The 18,338-nt window shown below is 44.2% G+C and overlaps 1 protein-coding gene across 2 annotated transcripts in view; it reads right to left on the bottom strand.

Moving 5' to 3' along the window:
* Window positions 1-18,338, bottom strand: part of NSD2 (nuclear receptor binding SET domain protein 2) — a 57,470-nt gene that overhangs the window by 3,441 nt on the left and 35,691 nt on the right. For both annotated transcript variants that reach the window (XM_069977294.1, XM_069977293.1), the window contains exons 10-22: window positions 17,128-17,246; window positions 16,733-16,828; window positions 16,381-16,504; window positions 15,137-15,337; window positions 14,872-15,051; window positions 13,943-14,099; window positions 13,317-13,522; window positions 12,325-12,428; window positions 11,969-12,238; window positions 11,607-11,723; window positions 9,759-9,900; window positions 1,807-1,913; window positions 706-910 (exon numbers count right to left, since the gene is read on the bottom strand). In XM_069977294.1, coding sequence (XP_069833395.1) covers window positions 706-910; window positions 1,807-1,913; window positions 9,759-9,900; window positions 11,607-11,723; window positions 11,969-12,238; window positions 12,325-12,428; window positions 13,317-13,522; window positions 13,943-14,099; window positions 14,872-15,051; window positions 15,137-15,337; window positions 16,381-16,504; window positions 16,733-16,828; window positions 17,128-17,246 — 2,028 coding nt within the window. The remainder of the gene's footprint in view (window positions 1-705; window positions 911-1,806; window positions 1,914-9,758; window positions 9,901-11,606; window positions 11,724-11,968; window positions 12,239-12,324; window positions 12,429-13,316; window positions 13,523-13,942; window positions 14,100-14,871; window positions 15,052-15,136; window positions 15,338-16,380; window positions 16,505-16,732; window positions 16,829-17,127; window positions 17,247-18,338) is intronic.

The following is an 18,338-nucleotide window of genomic DNA, read 5'->3' as shown; positions in this document are numbered from 1 at the left end:
GTGTTGTTTGTGGGACAATCCCTTTAAGTGTGGTTATCCAGGATTGGAATAAGCACAGCTACTTTATTTCAAAAACAGCACCACCCCTGCTTGTGCTATTACAATTAATTTCCATTAACGTCAACAGAACAGAGCTGCAAAACCCAAACCGAGGACAGAAGTGACGTTGTTTCTAGAAAAAAGAAACAAAAAAAAAAAACAACATGTTTTCTAAGTGTTTAAAAGTTCTTAGATGTTTAAAGTGTCACAAAAAAAAAAAAAAAAAAAAAACTTCTGACATGTCATAGAGACATTTAAAGTTTTGAGTGGTCAAACCCGTACTGATCAGGAGAACGAGCAGGGAGAAGATGCGCTCCAGTGCATCCTCTCCCTGAGTTAGAAACAAAAAAAAAAAAAAAAGTTGGGCTCCATTTTCTAACTCAGAGCTGGGAAAAGGATGCACTGCAGCACGTCTCCTCCCCACTTGTTCTCCCAATTGGTACAGGATCATGTCCGCTTTTATCCATACTCTGTTGTATTGAAGTGAAAGGTGGTGAATTTTAATACCGCACACAGCCTGAGAACAGGGGTGGCGCTGTTTTTCCAAAAAAGCAGCTGTGCTTCATCTAATCCTGGACAAACCCTTGTCGTTATTAGCATTCCAAGAATTCTTATACTGAATATTAAGTGTGGAAAGAAGTCACAGAGGGCTGGGGAACAACTCACCAAACGGCCTTTTGTTCAGATCGAGGCAGGAGAGGTGATAGGTCTTTGTACATAACTTCCTGTCGCAGAGAATTAGCTCGCCGCCATCATTACAGCGGAAGCAGTAATCTTCAGACTCTTTCTTCCCTTCACCTCTGGTCCTGCGTTTTTTCGGTTTCTTCTTGGCCTTTTTGGCTTTTTCTTCATGTGATGATGCTGCAGAGTTCTGCAATAATCAGGGAAACAATGCAATACTGAAAATTAGAATGAATCCCTGCAACACAATGTTCCCCAATACTCTGGTATATGTGTATGATTACACCCGAGTACAGACTTGCACACATGATCTCTCACAAAGGCTCAATTCAGTCAAGATAAACCTGATGTGCCGCTGTAGGTCAAGAATATTTAGCTGATCTGACAGCAGAATATAGTCTACTAGTTCTGGCAAACTATAGGCTATGGATGGCTACGACTGTCCACACCAGATATTAGGAGTCCGCCAGGCTGACAATTAAATGGTCACTGTCATTCCTACCAAAAATGACTCCTTTGCCCAGGTAACAAAAGTTAATCTCACTTCTCTGCAATCTGCTGTCCACTGATTGTTGTCAGGGAGAATCTGTCTCTAGTAACATATAAACCAGGGCAAAACACAGGAAGTGGTGGGGTTTACTGTGCAGGAGAGAAAGAACCTGGGCTGTGTACCTGCAAGCTTAGCCAGTCTGCCTGCTGAAGATGATCCACAAAGGTAAATCAAGAATTCTCACATAAAGCTCAGGCCAGTTGTCCTTTGTGTAACTACTGCTATATGTGTCTACAGTGCTCTACCCCCTCCCTTTAGCTCCCGGGCAGCATGGTGGCTCAGTAGTTAGCACTGTAGCCTTGCAGTGCTGGAGTCCTGAAGTTTGGGTGGGTTTCCTTTCGGTACTCCAGTTTCCTCCCACACCCAAAAAAACATACAGATAGGTGAAGCGCTGCGTAATCTGTGTGCGCTATACAAATAAACAATTATTATTATTATTAGCTTCTGTCCACATTGCTGCAGTACAATCTCCTCCTTCAGCAGCAGCCTCCACTTTCACTCCTTTATTCCTGCCCCAGCTTCTTGCTTCTACAAACCTTTGGTCTATCACCAAGGAATCCGCTACAGTTAGGAGCTCCACATCTGCAGACTGTCTTCTCATTCCCAAGGCAATCCAAATTATAGTTGAATGTTAGCTCTTCACCTTTAAAAGGAATTTAGAAAATGGTTACATGACCGTAATACGGCTTCAACAACAAAACATTTCTTGATTATATATTTCTCACTCCAATTGTCGTTTATAGTAAAGCCTATATTGCCTCTAAGGGGGCTTTCCAGGTTAAGAAAAAAACAGCTACTTTTCTTACAAAAAGAGCACCACCTTGTCCTCAGGTTGTGTATGGTATTACACTGCAGCCTTATTCACTACAATAGAACCCCACAAAAAATCCACATCAAAACTGAGGACAGGAGAGGAGCTGTTTCTGGAAGAAAGTGGCCATGTTTTACTTATCTTAGACAAACCCTTAAGGAAATTCTGAAACATCTTTTCATAGGACTCTGCATTGCATTATACTTCTTGGAAATGTATTCAATTTATTCCCATTTTTAACTGCTTGGCGACATGTGACGCACCTGAGCCACTTTATAGACAATGAGCACCAGCTGTTAATGACAGTGGGCACTTAGTCAATGGCTGACATCAGCAATCTTGTTGATGCCGGTCATCTAACCCCCTAAGTGACATGAACAATTGTGATTGCGGCACTTAAAGGGGTACTCCAATGAACAAATTGTTTTTAGATCAACTGATATAACAGTATACATTTCTGATATCAGTTACATAGTTAAAAGTCCATCAAGCTCAACCTATACCCTATTGGATTGATCTAAAACATTTTTAGTTTTAAGAGTACCCCTTTATGAGGGGTGTCTGTCAGAGGCGGTGTCTGTCAGTTCTTCAATTGGCACCTCTGCCGCTTATGAAAAAGGTGTCATTATAAAGTACAATTGGTACTACAAAAAGCAAGCCCGCATCTAGTTTGTAAATAGAAGATGAGGAGGCAAAAATGAGAATTCGCTGTGTCGTTGAGAGGTTCTAAACAGAGTTGTTCTTCATGGAAATGACTAATATCCAGTAAAACTGGCAAATCAGGAGAGCTGCCAAATGTCACACAGTGTATCGTGATGTCGGAAAACATACTTGTTTTACAGGCAGAATGAACCTCACAAATTGTAAGTGTTTTTGTTACTTTTTAGAACATTTTAAGCATGTTTTGTGTTTTTTGACCTTTCTCCCCCCAGGAGGTTTATGTAAATCAGGATGTTGTTTTCCATTGTCAACACACAGTGTCCCAAAAACAAGTATTATACACATACTTTTGGCTGGTATAATAGGAGCCATAAAATCAAATTACAATGTGACCTTTCAAAGTACTTCCCAGTTCAGTGTGTGTGTGTGTGTGTGTGTGTGTGTGTGTGTTTGGGGGGTGGGTGATAAGAAGGTGGCAGGGGGTGTGTGGTGTGTGTGTGTGTGTGTGTGTGTGGGTGTGTGTGGTGTGTGTGTGTGTGTGGGGGGGGTAAATATGAAACAACAAATATTTTGCACCTCAAAAGTACATTTCTTGCTAAATAAAGTGACTGTCTCAATCTTATTAACCCGCTGCAGATGCAATAAGGGGCAGGGTACTTACATCCACATATGGTGGGAATGTGGGGTCAGACACCCTTATTCAGGTATGATAGCAGATATCCATAAAATATTTATCCCAATTCCCCAAACTTTTCGCCCCGGTCATCCTCCACAACTTAATGCCGACTTTCAACTTTGCCTTAATAAAACCTTATGTCTACAGCTCCTTCTGGCAGCAAAATTACTCATCCCGCTGTACTGGAGGCAAACAGAGACCCCCCCCCCCCCCCACCCACCACCACTTTCCCTCTGGCACCAAAAGCTCTCCCAATTGTGAAGCATAGAAGAGCTGGGCCACTATGGCTCCTTACACAAATTTTACATGACGTGGACACCCTGGGCGGATTACCTTGCATCCCACCCAGCTCCTCAACGGATATATAATACTCCTTCTCTAGCAGCATCAGAGTCCACCCCCCTTCATCCCTGGAACCAGCGTATAATCCGCAGCCATCACCCTCCTCACACACTGGCCCATAGCATTTTTCCCGGCACTGAACCCATTTGTTACTTTGTATTGTCCAGGAATCTGTTTACCATTTCCGATCCCTGCCGGGACATCTAAGAGCACTATTAGGCTGGGTTCACGGATGAAAATAGCGGATTGCAAAAATGAAGCGTGAACCCAGTCTTAAAGGTTTTTGAGAAGTGTTTTCTTTCAACACTAATTGCCGTATATTTATAAAAAAATATAGATATATTTGGTCAGGGAAGTGTCATGTGTAGACCACCTGAACTGTTGTATGTTGATTTTCCTTTTTAGGGTAAATTCACACGGGCGTCTCGCATTAGAAATCCGCAGCTAATCCGCAATACACGTATTAATAATAATAATAAGAATAATATGTGTATTGCGGATTAGCTGCGGATTTCTTGTGTGAGACGCCCGTGTGAATTTACCCTTATGCTTAAAAACAGTAAAGACGTATTAGTCTTACCGGTAAGATGGTTTCTCCGAAACCTTCACGACAGCACCACAGGAGTTAACTCTTGCCCTAGGGACAGGAAAAGCACACAGCGAGAGGTTAAAAGCCCCTCCCCTTCCCCCAGACACCAGTGCATTATAACCAAGTCTTAGCACCACGTGAGTATCGTACATTAATACCACATACAATACAGGTGGGGATGTTGGTGCCGTTGTGAAGGTTTAGGAGAAACCGTCTTACCGGTAAGACTAATACGTCTTTCTCTCCTCACCTTCACGACGGCACCACAGGAGTAATACCAACAAATTACCTTAGGGAGGGACCACAGCTTGTAGAACTTTCCTACCAAACGCAAGGTCTTCGTTTTGTTGTAGCTGTAGCCTGTAGTGTCTCGTGCAGGTATGTGGAGTGGACCAGGTAGCTGCTTTGCAGATCTGCTCGATAGATGCACATGCCTTCTCTGCCCATGTTGTTGCTATAGCCCTGGTGGAATGGGCTTTAACCAGCAGTGGGGATGGTAGATTTTGTAGACTATAAGATTCCATTATGGCGTTTTTTATCCAACGAGCTAACACGCTCTTTGACACTTTTTTCCCTTGTTTTTCCCCTGGAACTGAATAAAAAGCGACTGATCTTTTCTCCAAGGTTCACATGTTTTAAGGTAGTGTAAGACTGCTCTTCTTACATCAAGGGAATGGAACTTGTGTTCCAGGTCAGTTCTTGGTGAAGAACAAAAGGAGGGAAGAACTACGTCTTGAGATCTGTGAAAAGACGTTACTACCTTAGGTAAGAAATTTGGGTCTGTTTTTAGGACAATTCTGTCTTCTTGGATCAGGCAGTAGGGTTCTCTAATAGTAAATGCCTGCATCTCTCCTCTTCTTGCTGACACAATTGCTACAAGAAAAGCGACTTTGTATGACAGAAATGTTAGGTCACATTCTGGTAATGGCTCGAAGGGACGTTGAGTCAGACCTTCAAGTACAATGTTTAGATCCCAGGGGGGAATTAAATTTTTAAATAGGAGGATTCTGTCTGACTGCACTCCTCATAAATCTTTTCACCCATCTGTTTTCAGCAATGTTGGAATCATAGATTGCTGATAAGGCAGAAATCTGCACCTTGAAGGTGGCTGGTTTTAAGCTTTTGTTTAGGCCTGCCTGCAGAAAATCCAGAATGAGCGGGATGTTAGGATCAGCAGGAAAGGCCGGTTTAGTCAGGCACCAGGTATTAAAGACTTTCCAAATTTTTAAATAGATTTTTGAGGTCACTGGTTTCCTGCTGTTCTGGATGGTAGAAATTACTGTATCTGAAAGCCCCTTGCTTCTAAGCATCTCCCGTTCAGGATCCATGCTGAAAGTTTTAGATTTGCAAGTCCTGGATGGAGAAGTGGACCCTGATGTAGAAGGTTGGGGTCTGACGGCAGAAGCAAAGGAGGTTCCAGGGCCATCTTCTTCAGCATCCCAAACCAGGCTCTTTTGGGCCAGAATGGGACAATTAATATTACTGTCACCTCTTCCTTTAAGATCTTTTGTAGTACCTTGGGTATTAGAGGAATAGGTGGGAACCCGTAGGCCAGGTTGAAGGTCCAGGGGTGAGCTAAAGCATCTATTCCTAACGGGTTTCCAATTGGTTGAAGGGAGAAGAAGTTTCTTGTCTTTTTGTTCCTGTGGTTCGCAAAGAGGTCTACCTGTGGTGGGCCCCATTTCTCCGTAATCATCTTGAAGACCGAATCCTTCAGGTTCCATTCCCCCGGCAATAGGACATGCCTGCTTAAGTAATCTGCCTGGGAATTTTCTATTCCCCGGAGATAAGTGGCTGTAACCAAGAGAAGGTTCTTTTCCGCCCAGGGAAATATCTTGTCCGAGATGTATCGGAGGGAGTTTTGTTTTGTGCTCCCCTGGTGTCTCAGGTGCGCAACCACTGTTATATTGTTCGTGAGGACATGAAGATGAGATCTCTGCAAGGTATCCTTGGCTTGTTGTAAAGACATCCATACCGCAAGGAGTTCCCTATAATTGGATGATCTTCCGGCTGTTTCCAGGGACCAAGTGCCCTGGTATAGAAAGGAGTCCACCTTCGCACCCCAACCTGACATGCTTGCGTCCGTGGTAAGAATCTTCTTTGGAACTGGGTTCCAATGAACTCCCTTCCTCAGATTTGCAGGGTCTAACCACCAGCTTAGAGACTGACGGACTGATAACGGAATTTCCATTATCTTGTCTAGTCCCCACTTCTGTTTGTTCCAAGATGAGAGAATTTGGAACAGCCGAGGTCTGGAGTGTGCCTGGCTCCATGGTACCGCTGGAATGCATGCGGTCATTGATCCCAGAACTGACATGGCTTCCCTGATACGACATGCTTTCTTCCTGCGAAACAATTTTATCTTTTCCATAAGAGCTTCTTCTTTCTCTGATGGAAGGAAAGACATTTGTTTTACTGAGTTGAGAAGAATCCCCAGGAAGATTTTTTCTGTACCTGGGTTGAGGTCTGATTTTTTGTCGTTCAGGAACTATCCCAGCGAGAGAAGGAGGTTCCTGGTAAGTGCTAGATCCTCTAGAAGCTGCCAGGAAGAGTTTGCTACTAGCAGAAGATCGTCTAAGTAGGCAATCACGTTGATACCCTGCAGATGTAGATAGGAAGTGACCTCGCTCATGATGCAGGTGAATATTCGTGGAGCTGACGAGATCCCGAAGGGAAGGGCACAGAACTGATAATGTTGTACCTTCCCGTCCATCTTGATGGCAAACCTTAGGTATTTTTGGGAGGACGGGTGAATCGGTAGATGGACGTCATCATGGCGCCTGTTAGAATTAGAGGAGTTGTACTCTTTATTGACTCCATCTTGAACCTCCTGTATTTCACATATTTGTTTACAGGTTTTAGGTTGATGATGAGTCTGTAGGTTCCATTCGGCTTGGGAACTAAGAAAAGATTCGAGTAGTGTCCCCTCCTGAGTTGCTTCACTGGTACCGGGATCACTACTTTGGAGCTTATCAAGTTCCTGACACTTTGAGTAAGTTCCAACTGAAGGGATAGAGAGGATTGTTGGGAGACTCTGAACTTTTCGGGAGGAGATTGGATAAATTCTACCTTGTATCCTTCTCGAATTACATCTAGAATCCATTGATTCTTTGTGACGTCTGTCCAAGACTCCCAAAACTTGGACAGTCTCCCCCCGACTGGAGCTATGTCATTGTTTGTCTTTTCCATCCCGGGGCTTGAAAAAAATATTCGAATTCTTGCCCCCTTTGGAATAGCTCCAACGACCTCTTTTAGATTTCCCTTTATATTTGTCCTGATATTTAGGACGTTGAGTCTGCTGCTGTTTCTTTTAGGTTTTCTCCTCTGGGAGAGCCTTTTTCTTGTCGGCTGATTTTTCTAGAAGCTTGTCTAAGGCTGACCCAAAAACATATTTTCCCTCAAAGGGTAGGCCACAAAGTTTGGATTTGGAGATATTATCTCCCGTCCAATCTTTCAGCCATAAGGCCCGTCGGGCCGAGTTAATTAGGGCTCCATCCTTGGCAGCGACACGTATAGCTTCAGCTGAGGCGTCTGCTAAGAATCCAATGGCGTCTTTTAGGAGAGGAAGAGAGTCAATTATTTTCTCCCTTGAAGTATTGCTCCTCAGATGTTCCTCTAATTGATTGACCCAGACATGCGATGCTCTGGCTACACAAGTAGCAGCTATATTGTTTTTAATTGAAAAGGTCACCGTCTCCCAGGACTTTTTCAATAAACTCTCCACTTTTCGATCCATTGGATCGCGGAGTTGCGTGGAGTCTTCAAATGAAATAATAGTCTTTTTAGAGACTTTCGCCACCTGGGCGTCCACCAACGGGACCTTCCATTCCTCAGGATCAAAAGGAAGACGTCGTCTGATATCTGAGGGAACTGATATTCTCTTCTCAGGTTTTTTCCATTCTTTTGAAATTAGTTCCTTTATGGTTTTATGAATAGGAAAACCCAATCTCTTTTTTGCCTTAAGACCTGCGAATAACCAGTCTGCGGCCGAGATCTCCTCCTCTTTTTCCTCAATACTTAATGCAGCTCTGACTGCTTTTAATAAGGGGGAAATTCGTTCAGAAGGAAAGAAATACTTCTTCCTTGTTTCCTGGGTGTCCGAAGCTTCAGACCGAACCCCAGAATCAGAAATCTGGCCCGATTCAACCTCAGATATTGAGGAGGAAGATGGAGACCTGTGTCTTTTAGATATAATGGAGGACACTGAGGATCCCGAACATCCTGGAACCACCATTGCAGGAGTAATTTCCACCGGGGGAGCAGGAGGATCAACCCGCGGAGGAGTGGGAGGATTGATAACTGGTTCTGGAGCAGGAGCTGTAGCCACAGGCTGAGTGACTGGATTAGAACCTTTAATTTCATCTTTTATCATTTGCCTTATATCAGACAGAAAAGATGATCTATCCTCTTTTATGAATTCATTTATGCAGGACGTGCAAATGTTCCGTTTAAATGATGATGGTAATCTAGTATTGCAATTAATGCATCTCCTTGCAGGTGGGGAAGGAGGTCTGGATTTCTCCTTCTCTTTCTGAGTGGCTTCTTTCTCCTAGGCATGAACACAATACTTTAGAATCATGGCAGGAGAATGAGGAAGCCCCACACCTAGTGAAACCAGCAGGTGGGTACCCAGAGAGAGAGGGTTGTCATAGGTGGAAAACACAATTGCACCACAACCCCCCAGTGTAGCATAGAATGGCACACTTACCGCCGCTGGCGGGTGTCTGCAGATGATGCTGGCGCTGAATCCATCTTGAAAGCAGACCTCAGGACGGGCGACCCGCAGAGAGGAGCCTGTCCTTTAAATGCACCGCCCGGCGTTCTTGTCGGCAGCCGGAGCATCCGCTTCCGGCGTGTGACGTCAGCGCGCCACGTTACGTCACGTGGGGACGCACGTCGGACTCCGTGCCCCACTTCCGGCGGAACTAGTCATAACCGGAAGTAGGCCGCGGCGGACGCTGAGAAGGCAGCACGCCTACCGGAGCCCGACCTGGACGTGTTGCCGCGGGGGAGAACTGAAGGCCGCGGCCCCGTGATCCCCGCACGTCCCGTCACCAGAGGATGACGCGCGAGCAGGCCTCCCCGTACCCCCCGCCAGCTGCCTTCAGGGAAGGAAGGGGATGAACCCGATCGATCCCTCTGGTAAGGGGGAATTTTTTCTTCGAGGGGATCTCTCACCTTCCGACGGATCCCCCACACCTCTCGTGCCTGCCCTTCAGGGACAGGAAAAGCACTGGTGTCTGGGGGAAGGGGAGGGGCTTTTAACCTCTCGCTGTGTGCTTTTCCTGTCCCTAGGGCAAGAGTTAACTCCTGTGGTGCCGTCGTGAAGGTGAGGAGAGAAAAAGAAATTCAAAAGAAAGCACATTTCAACTTATATGTGAAAATAACCTAAAAAGACAATACATCTTACCTGCAGGTATGTCCCGCACAGCGAAGAGGCCTACACGCGTGTCTCCATTTACAGTCCATTTTTGAGTCTCACAGTTTGGCTGACAACTGTGGTTCATAAATCGGGAATAGTTGCCCTTAGGTCCTGCATCTATGATCCGGTCCTGCGAGTAAAACATCATACAGTCAGTGACAGTCACACTACTAATCTTTAATTCACAACCCACTTTTTGCCATATAATTTGTGTAATCCATAATAATTCTCACTTAAAGGATCAGTGACCTATAAAGTCTTCCAGTACTTATTATCTGCTGTATGTCCTACAGGAAGTGGCTTATTCTTTCCAGTCTGGAGAGCAGGAGAAGTTTTCTATGGGGATTTGCTATTGCTCTGGACAGTTCCTGACACGGACAGAGGTGGCAGCAGAGAGCACAGTTTTAGACTGGAAAGAATACACCAGTTCCTGCAGGATATCCAGTACTTATCTGCTGCTCTATGTCCTGCAGGAAGTGATGTATTCTTTTCAGTCTGACACACTGCTCTCTGCTGCCACCTCTGTCCATGTGAGGAACTGTACAGAGCAGGAGAGGTTTTCTACGGGGATTTGCTGCTGCTCTGGACAGTTCCTTTCATGAACAGTGGTGGCAGCAGCAGGGAGCACTGTGTCAGACTGGAGAGAATACACCACTTCCTGCAGGACTTACAGCAGCTGATAAGTACTGGAAGGCTGGAGATTTTTAAATAGAAGTAAATTACCAATCTTTTTTTTTTTCTAACAATTATTTCTACCCCATTAATGCACAGACATGCTGGGATCTTCAGAGTAAGGCACACATTGCAATAAATATACGCCCCTAATCTGGTATGTAGGAACAGGATTATTATTGGAGTCATTAAAAATTAGTAAGAACAATCTACAGCACATAATACACATGATAAGTCTTATTAGGACTGCTCAGAGGTGTAGGACTGATCACTGTAGTGTCACATAGATCTGCATGGGACACTCCCAAAACAGTGCAGAAATAATGTAGCTCAATCCCCTAGCATCTGTTACCACAATGAGGCACAGCGCTGAGGGTGCAGAGCCTAAAAGGGAACTGGATACTACATTTAATAAAAAAAAAAAAAAAGTACAATGTTCTAAATCCTGTGTTCAGCTGCCAATTACCACTGCAATCATTTTATACCAAATAAAGATATCCTACTGTTTAGGTTCACAGCTCCTGTGCAGAGCTTTCTGTCTCCATGGTAACAGACTACAAACAAACCCTCTGTAATATGATCCTGCAAACAAAGAAGCATGACTTTAGGATCAGTGCACACAGGGGTTTGTTTGTAGTCAACTACCTACTATGGACACATGCTGGGGTTTCTAAAATGTGGAAACTGGCCATAAATTTTCAGGTACCATATAATCTCTTAAAAGGATATTGAACTCAGAAAGAAGGTAGGAAAAACCATGCCCCCAAAAGGTAGGAAACCCTGTGTGACCGTTTCTGATCTGATATTGATGACTAAAACCCACTTCAGACGTTAGGCATGTATCAGCTAAACCCACCAATTTTGGCAGGATCGGCCAACCATCTGTTTATATGTGGCGGATGTATTTGGTGATCAGGAGAAATAGCTGTTGTCTGACCTATTGGCTAATAGCTATCAGATGCATATGGCGGCGTTATCCTAAGGATAGGCCATCGAATGTCCTGGATAACACCATAAAATGTACAAATCCTATAGCTGTAAATCTCTTTAGAGAAACTGGATTTATAATTCACATAACATTTTATGCTCTATTCAGTCTTGGAAGCGGATTTATAATGATGGGATCATATCAATTTTGCAGCAGAGCTAATCGCTTTCTGTTACCTTGTCAATGGTCAGCATGTAAAAGTGCATGATATCGTTCTCCTGTGCGTGGCGAATCCTCGCCATACACTCTTCTTCATCTATAAGTTCCCCTATGTATTCATTCACAAACTCGCCCTGGAATTAAAATGAGACATAAAATCAATAAAACAGGACTTACTCCACAGGTGTCAAACTTCTGGCCCTCCAGCTGTTGCAAAACTACAATTCCCATCATGCCTGGACAGCCAAAGCTTTGTTGTAGCTCACAACAGCTGAAGGGCCGCAAGTCTGACACCCCTTATCCTATGGACAGTGCATGTGATATTGGGTCAGGACGGACATGAGCTGCCGTAAAGCCTTAGGATGAAGCTGCAGTTTACCTTTTTTATGTCTCTGGTAGCGATGAGACCCCATCCCTTCCCCTCAGTTTTAATGATCTTGGTTTCTGGATACAGACGCTTGGTGAAGCTCTGATTCTGACATCTGCCTCCGGCAGGGCACACTTGCGGATGGCATTCATACATCAGCATTCTATTCAGACATTCAGAGTCAAGTCCACAGGGTTTGTCACTGGTCGGCTTACAATTGCACTTGGGGATTTCAGATATATCAGCAGTGTAAACTTGTACTCTTCCATAAGGTTTGTTCACCTGAATAGAGACAAAACCCAGGATTAGGATGAATGACTCTCAGCAATGCAACCAGTGACTGGAGCAGACGCCTCCCTAGAACTTACCTTTATGTGCTTATAAGGAGGTGGCTTTTTTTCATTTTCCTGAGATTCTTTTGCTCTTCTTTGCGACTGGATCTCAATAAACCGATCCTCCGCTTCTTGCAAAGCTGAAATGGGGGAAAGGAAGGAAGAAATTTTTGAAAGGTGTCAATACACAAGTACATGGGTTGCACCATGGAACTTACTGGGACAAATTCCTGGTATAGCCTCACTTTGTGGCAGCCACATTTGATCAAGACCACATCTGCATGCAGTAGCCAATGGCTGCGCAATATACTAACAATAATGTATGACACCTGGCCAAAGCATGCAGAGGCAGTTTTGTCAGCATACGGCTACCTCAAAATTTATCTCTACTCTAGGGTGGAGTCTTCTGGTTTTATGTAAATATTAAAGCAGCACTCCGGAAACTGGTGTGTATACTCACCAACGATGATCGGTGTTCTGTGGCCTGGCTTCGTTCTGGTCCTGCGGTGCCATTCAAATACGGCGAGCATTGATGTCACCGATCTTCTGTGTCCATGTTGATTGAAGGCTGGAAGTCACGCTCTCCAATGCATTCCCTCTATGGAGAGCGTGACTTCCAGCCTTAAATCAACACGGAGACAGAAAAGGGGTCAGATCAGCGGTGACGTAAACGCGCAAAAGATTTGAACGGCGCCACACCACGGGACACTGATCATCTCTGGTGAGCATAAGCGCCAGCATGCAGCGGGGGACAAATTAAAAAAATCTGTTTGGCCGCAGCTTCCCTTGGTCAAATCAGCTGACCGTCTCAGCAGCCGCAGATGTCTTGTCTCATCAGGAAAACTGCGTTCACACATCAGTTACATTAGTTCATTAAGACCCAATACTTTTCTGTAGGAGCAGAAGCTCCAACTACTATACATTACTGACGTCAGCGTGGTCAGTTTTATAAAGCTTGGTGAAATATTAACTAATAAAGTCATCAAAAATTTATGTGCTGGACAGTTGTTTTTTTCCCAATAACTCACCATTTTTAAAGACTTTGCCTATGCTTTTCACTCCATGATGTTTGCTGCCACGATCCCCCTCCATGTACGGAAATACCCGGGCATGGTGCGTCCAGTAATAGTCTTTGGAGCCAAAAAAGTAAACTGGGAACTCTCCAATTTCGTGTTTCATCTTTTGGATATTTGGAGGGATGTTTTTGGGGTGACATACTTCTGCAGGCCACCATCTATGTAATAGAAAAAGCAACAACACAAACAAGTATGCCTTACTAAGGAAAACAGCAAGGGAAAAAAAGAGCAACCTACATTTATACAGTAAAACAGAATATTGCTAAGGTAACTCCCTAACATAACCATCATTGAATGGGCAGGAGTGGGATGGTAAATTCAATCTGGTAAAAGCTACAGCCTATATTCTGATCATATATATGAGCCCAGACACTGTAATATAAAGAAGACACCTGCTGCAGATGGAGCTTATGCAGTCAGCACTGTCCTCATGCCATACAGCTAAGTGCACAGACCCTGCGCCCAAAATCTATGGCAGATGTCACCAATAGGTTTACATTGTATTCTAATCATGTTCCCATGTCCTATGTAGTGACAACCCAGGAGTTGCTTGTATACCAGAAGATGCAAATTCATACCTGTAGTTGCCCAGTTTCACCCAAATAATGTCCTGATATCGTGGCTTCTTCCCTGCCCTGCAGTCATTGCAAAACCAGCTGCCATCTGGCATTTCAATATTCAAGCAGTCAGGATGAAAAGCAGAAGGACAAGACTCACAGCACAGTAGACTTCCACCTGAATAGGAATTAAAAAAAAAAGTTAAAGAGGCATTTCAAAGTTACAGCTACATTATAGACGTGTGAGGAGTGTCTACACATTGCTCATCAGTATAAAGCATGCACAATCCTTTGGTTCATCCACAAAGCATGTGCTGTTTGCAGGTTGTTTCATTCATTCCTAACATTTGGTTACATGAGATTCACAAAATTGATAAAAATCTGTACCCACAACCTGACCCCCCAAACTGCTTGTACCTTCGGATAACTGCTTTTAATACAAAATCTGTCCCGGGGTCCGTTCCGACAGGTGATGCAGTTATTGTCCTAAAAAAAACAACTGTTAAACTGGCAGCCCTGTGCCCAACGGGAGTGGCTTAGATTTTGTATGCATTAGGCTGGCACAACCCCTCTGTCCCTCCTCATCATTAGGAATGCTCCAGGCAGATTGCCTACTATTCGTCAGCTGTGTCAGCCTGGCACATGGGACGGATCGCTAAGACACCTGTGCAAATGTTCAGCATGGAGAAAATGTTCCAGTGGCATTCCTAATGATGAGGAGGGTGGGGAGGAGGGACAGAGGGGTCGTGCAAACTTAGGGCACAGATACTCCCATAGGGCAAGGGGCTGTAAGTTTAAAAGTTGTTTTTTAAGACAATAACTGCATCACCTGCCAAATAAACCCCAGGACAGATCTTGGATTAAAAGCAGCTATCCAAAGGTACAAGTTGTTTGGGGGGGGTCAGATTGTGGGTACAGAGTCGCTCTAAAAAAATAAAAGTAACATATACCTTTGGAACACACGAAACACCAGCACACATTGACATGGCCATGGTGGCTTTTGCCCTTTTTGGCAACAAAGTGAGCGGAACAGATGATACTGGAAGGAGAAAGCACTGTGCATCCCGCAGTTATACACAGGTCTCCTCCGTGGTAGGCAACCGGGCAGCGGACACAGCGCATCAATTTACCTACAAAACATAAAGCAAAGCTTAATTTTCCAATACAAAGAACAGACTGCACATAGGGTAGGGAAGGGGAGGAGTATGGGCCGACCTTTGATTGTTCTGGCATTTGAATGGCTAGGAATAAGGCAACTGGCACAGTGATGGAGCGGGCAGCGGAATCCTTTCCCATCAAATATTGCATTAGGATACTGCCGCAGACAGGACTCATGGTAAAATTTGCCACAGTGGGATGCGCTGCAACGCTTTACATCTGTATCCTTTTGCTTGCATACAAAACAGGAGTGAATGCCTGCAGAGGAAGAGAGAGCAGGAGTGTATAAAATTGACAGAAACACCCTTCCTATTGGAGTGTGAAGTCCTTTTACAATTTAATTTCTAATATAACAATGAATGAGCAGAACAAAGATAAGGAGCAAACAAGAGGACTTCCTACCCTGCATCAGGACAAATAACTCTTATTTCAATACATCGCTCCGGCGCTGATATACAATGTCTAGATGCTTTATGCAAATAAAGACATAAGGTCCAAGAACGTCCAGCCCTCTTCTCTCTTAACTAACACCCCTGTGCCTGCATGAAAATACCCACTCTGTCTAGATTGACAGGTGACAATTGCCTGGCTTTTGCAACCTAGAGGAACACCCCATGGGCTTTATGCCCCAATTTGTATAAAAGCACTAAAGCTTATATCTTGGCACTGGAGCAACAGATTGAAGTAAGTTCCATCTCCCGATTCAAGAGTAAGAAGTCCTATTGTATATTGACTTAAATTTAGTCAGCAAAAAGCTGCTGACAGGTTTTCCAGGCTATCGACAAGACTGTTCATTAGTAACCTATGTCAACTGTTTGGCACTGCAATACACACTGAAATGAGTGTGTCTCTATTTACTGTGTAGCGGTAGTGAGGTGCTTTTCACTTGAATGGGACCCAAACCCATTGTGTATTACAAACCCAGTGTGTATTGTGGTGCCGATCAGTTACTGATGAGCTATCCAGTGGAATACTCCTTTAACTCCAGTATGTTGTGCAGCGTGGCTTGATTTTTTTCTATAGAACATCCTGGTGCCATCAGCTCCCCAGGTAAGTGATCCACCAGTTCTGATGCTTACATATCCTTTGTAGGGACTTTCAGTTTTTGATAGGGATCAGCATTACTGACTGGTCTGTGGCTGCATAGCCCCACAATACAGAAAGCTCCAAGGCCTTTCCCTCTAGTAGAGACTGCAAACAGCCAGAATGCTATCTAGGGCAATGTGGGTTAAAAACCTTTTCAGTCTATAGTGTCAGTGTTAAATGCATTTGCTGTGAATGCTTTTAGCGCCAGCTCCTACCTGATGTACATTCTTGACATTGAAATGGGCCATTTGGCTTTTCTGTGCGTCCAACACACGATAAATGGAAAGCGGAGCAGCACAGACCTTCACATAACAGGAGATCCCCCGCTTTTTCACAGACCTAGAAATGACATAAAAGAGAATAATGCAAGATAGCGTATCAACGACACAGTGGAGGTAATACTAAGGTGGTCCGAGCCCTTCCTTCAATCATATGGGACTCCATTCAGTTGAATAGATCACATGTTACAGTGCGTTGGTATGGCTAAAATAATTTTTTATATATCATTTTTATATTTGCTTAAAGGTCAACCATCAACCAAATTTAGGTACAGTGGTGACGTCTTACCAGGCATACTAGTTCCTTCTTTGCTCTATCAGACTTCTTGCACACCAGCGATTCATCTGCACTCTCAGAAGGCGACTCCGATCTTTCGTCAGACACCTATGAGATTAGCAGGTAGCACATTACAAAGACTGGATCAAGTCTGTTAGCCTTATGAAAAACTTATGCCTTCCTTCCCCTTCTGTATATATAGCATCTGTTCTGCACTAGCGACCATGTAAAAAGCCCAAGAAAGTAGCAAGGTCCCCATAGGAATACATCAAGGTTGCAATGTGGTAACCGTGCAATTCTATGATTACCACCATTCCCGGACTAAATAAGCGTCTGTCTCTATGCAATTCACATAAAATGCTTTGTGCAAGACAAAGCTCCAGGCAGCGGAATCAATGGGTCTGTACCTCATTCTCGATCATAGACAGAGGAGATGAACTCTTGCTCACGGCCAGTGGGACTGAGGCCAAGTCAGAATTGCGGTTCCTCTTCTTCAGTGGCTTACAAGCATCAGAAAGGTTGTGCACTGGTTTAAAAACAAAGGGAGACAATCAATATTGCACATACCCCCACCCCTTAAATTGGTGGTAAAAATGGGAAGAAACACCACCTGGGTAACGCGTAGCAATCCTAAATTTACTAAGGTTTTAATCTTGGGAAAGTCTGTCACTCCTCTACAGATGAAATATGAGGACCCAACTAGTGAGGGTCCACTGATAACAAGAACAAAGGCCCCTTGACCACCATACGAGTTGTAATGCTCAGCCAATGCTCCATTCACTTCCTAAAAATAGCCAAGCACTCGACTCAGTTATCTTTAGTAGTCTTTTGTTAAGTGCATGCAGGGGTCTCCACAGATCAGATATTTATCCATCTATATCATAATATCAAAATTTAAATCATAACTAAAAAAAAAACAAAAAAAAAAAAACAAACAACCTACCTTTTTAGAAGTTTTCATTGGTTAAATCACCAGCGAATGCTAGAGCGAGTAGGGTGAAGTGCTTCTCTCCCTACATTAAAGCGACTCTGTACCCACAATCTGACCCCCCCAAACCACTTGTACCTTCGGATAGCTGCTTTTAATCCAAGATCTGTCCTGGGATCCGTTCGGCAGGGGATGCAGTTATTGTCATAAAAACAACTTTTAATCCGGCAGCCCTGTGCCCAACGGCCGGGACTTAGATTGTGTATGTATTAGGCTGGCACAACCTCTCCGTCCCTCCTCCCCGCCCTCCTCATCATTAGGAATGCCCCAGGCAGATTGTCTACTATTCCTCAGCTGTGTCAGCCCGGCACATGGGCTGAATCGTTAAAGCACCTGTGCATTGTTCAGACAGGAGAAAATGTTCCAGTGGCATTCCTAATGATGAAGAGGGTGGGAAGGAGGGACGGAGGGGTGGTGCAAAGTTAGGGCACAGATACTTTCTTTGAGCATGGGGCTGTAAGTTTAAAAGTTGTTTTTTAGGACAATAACTGCATCACCTGCCGAACGGACCCCAGGACAGATCTTGGATTAAAAGCAGCTATCCGAAGGTACAAGTGGTTTAGGGGGGGGGGGGGGCTTTATATACTTTCTACATAATCCATCTCCTGCAGTGAGCAACAAGATGTGGAA

The sequence above is a fragment of the Dendropsophus ebraccatus genome, chromosome 7, assembly GCF_027789765.1.
Source record: "Dendropsophus ebraccatus isolate aDenEbr1 chromosome 7, aDenEbr1.pat, whole genome shotgun sequence".
NCBI classification, from domain to species: Eukaryota; Metazoa; Chordata; class Amphibia; order Anura; family Hylidae; genus Dendropsophus; species Dendropsophus ebraccatus.
Note: the sequence above shows the minus strand (reverse complement) of the source record. Positions and strands in the feature narration are given on the sequence as shown.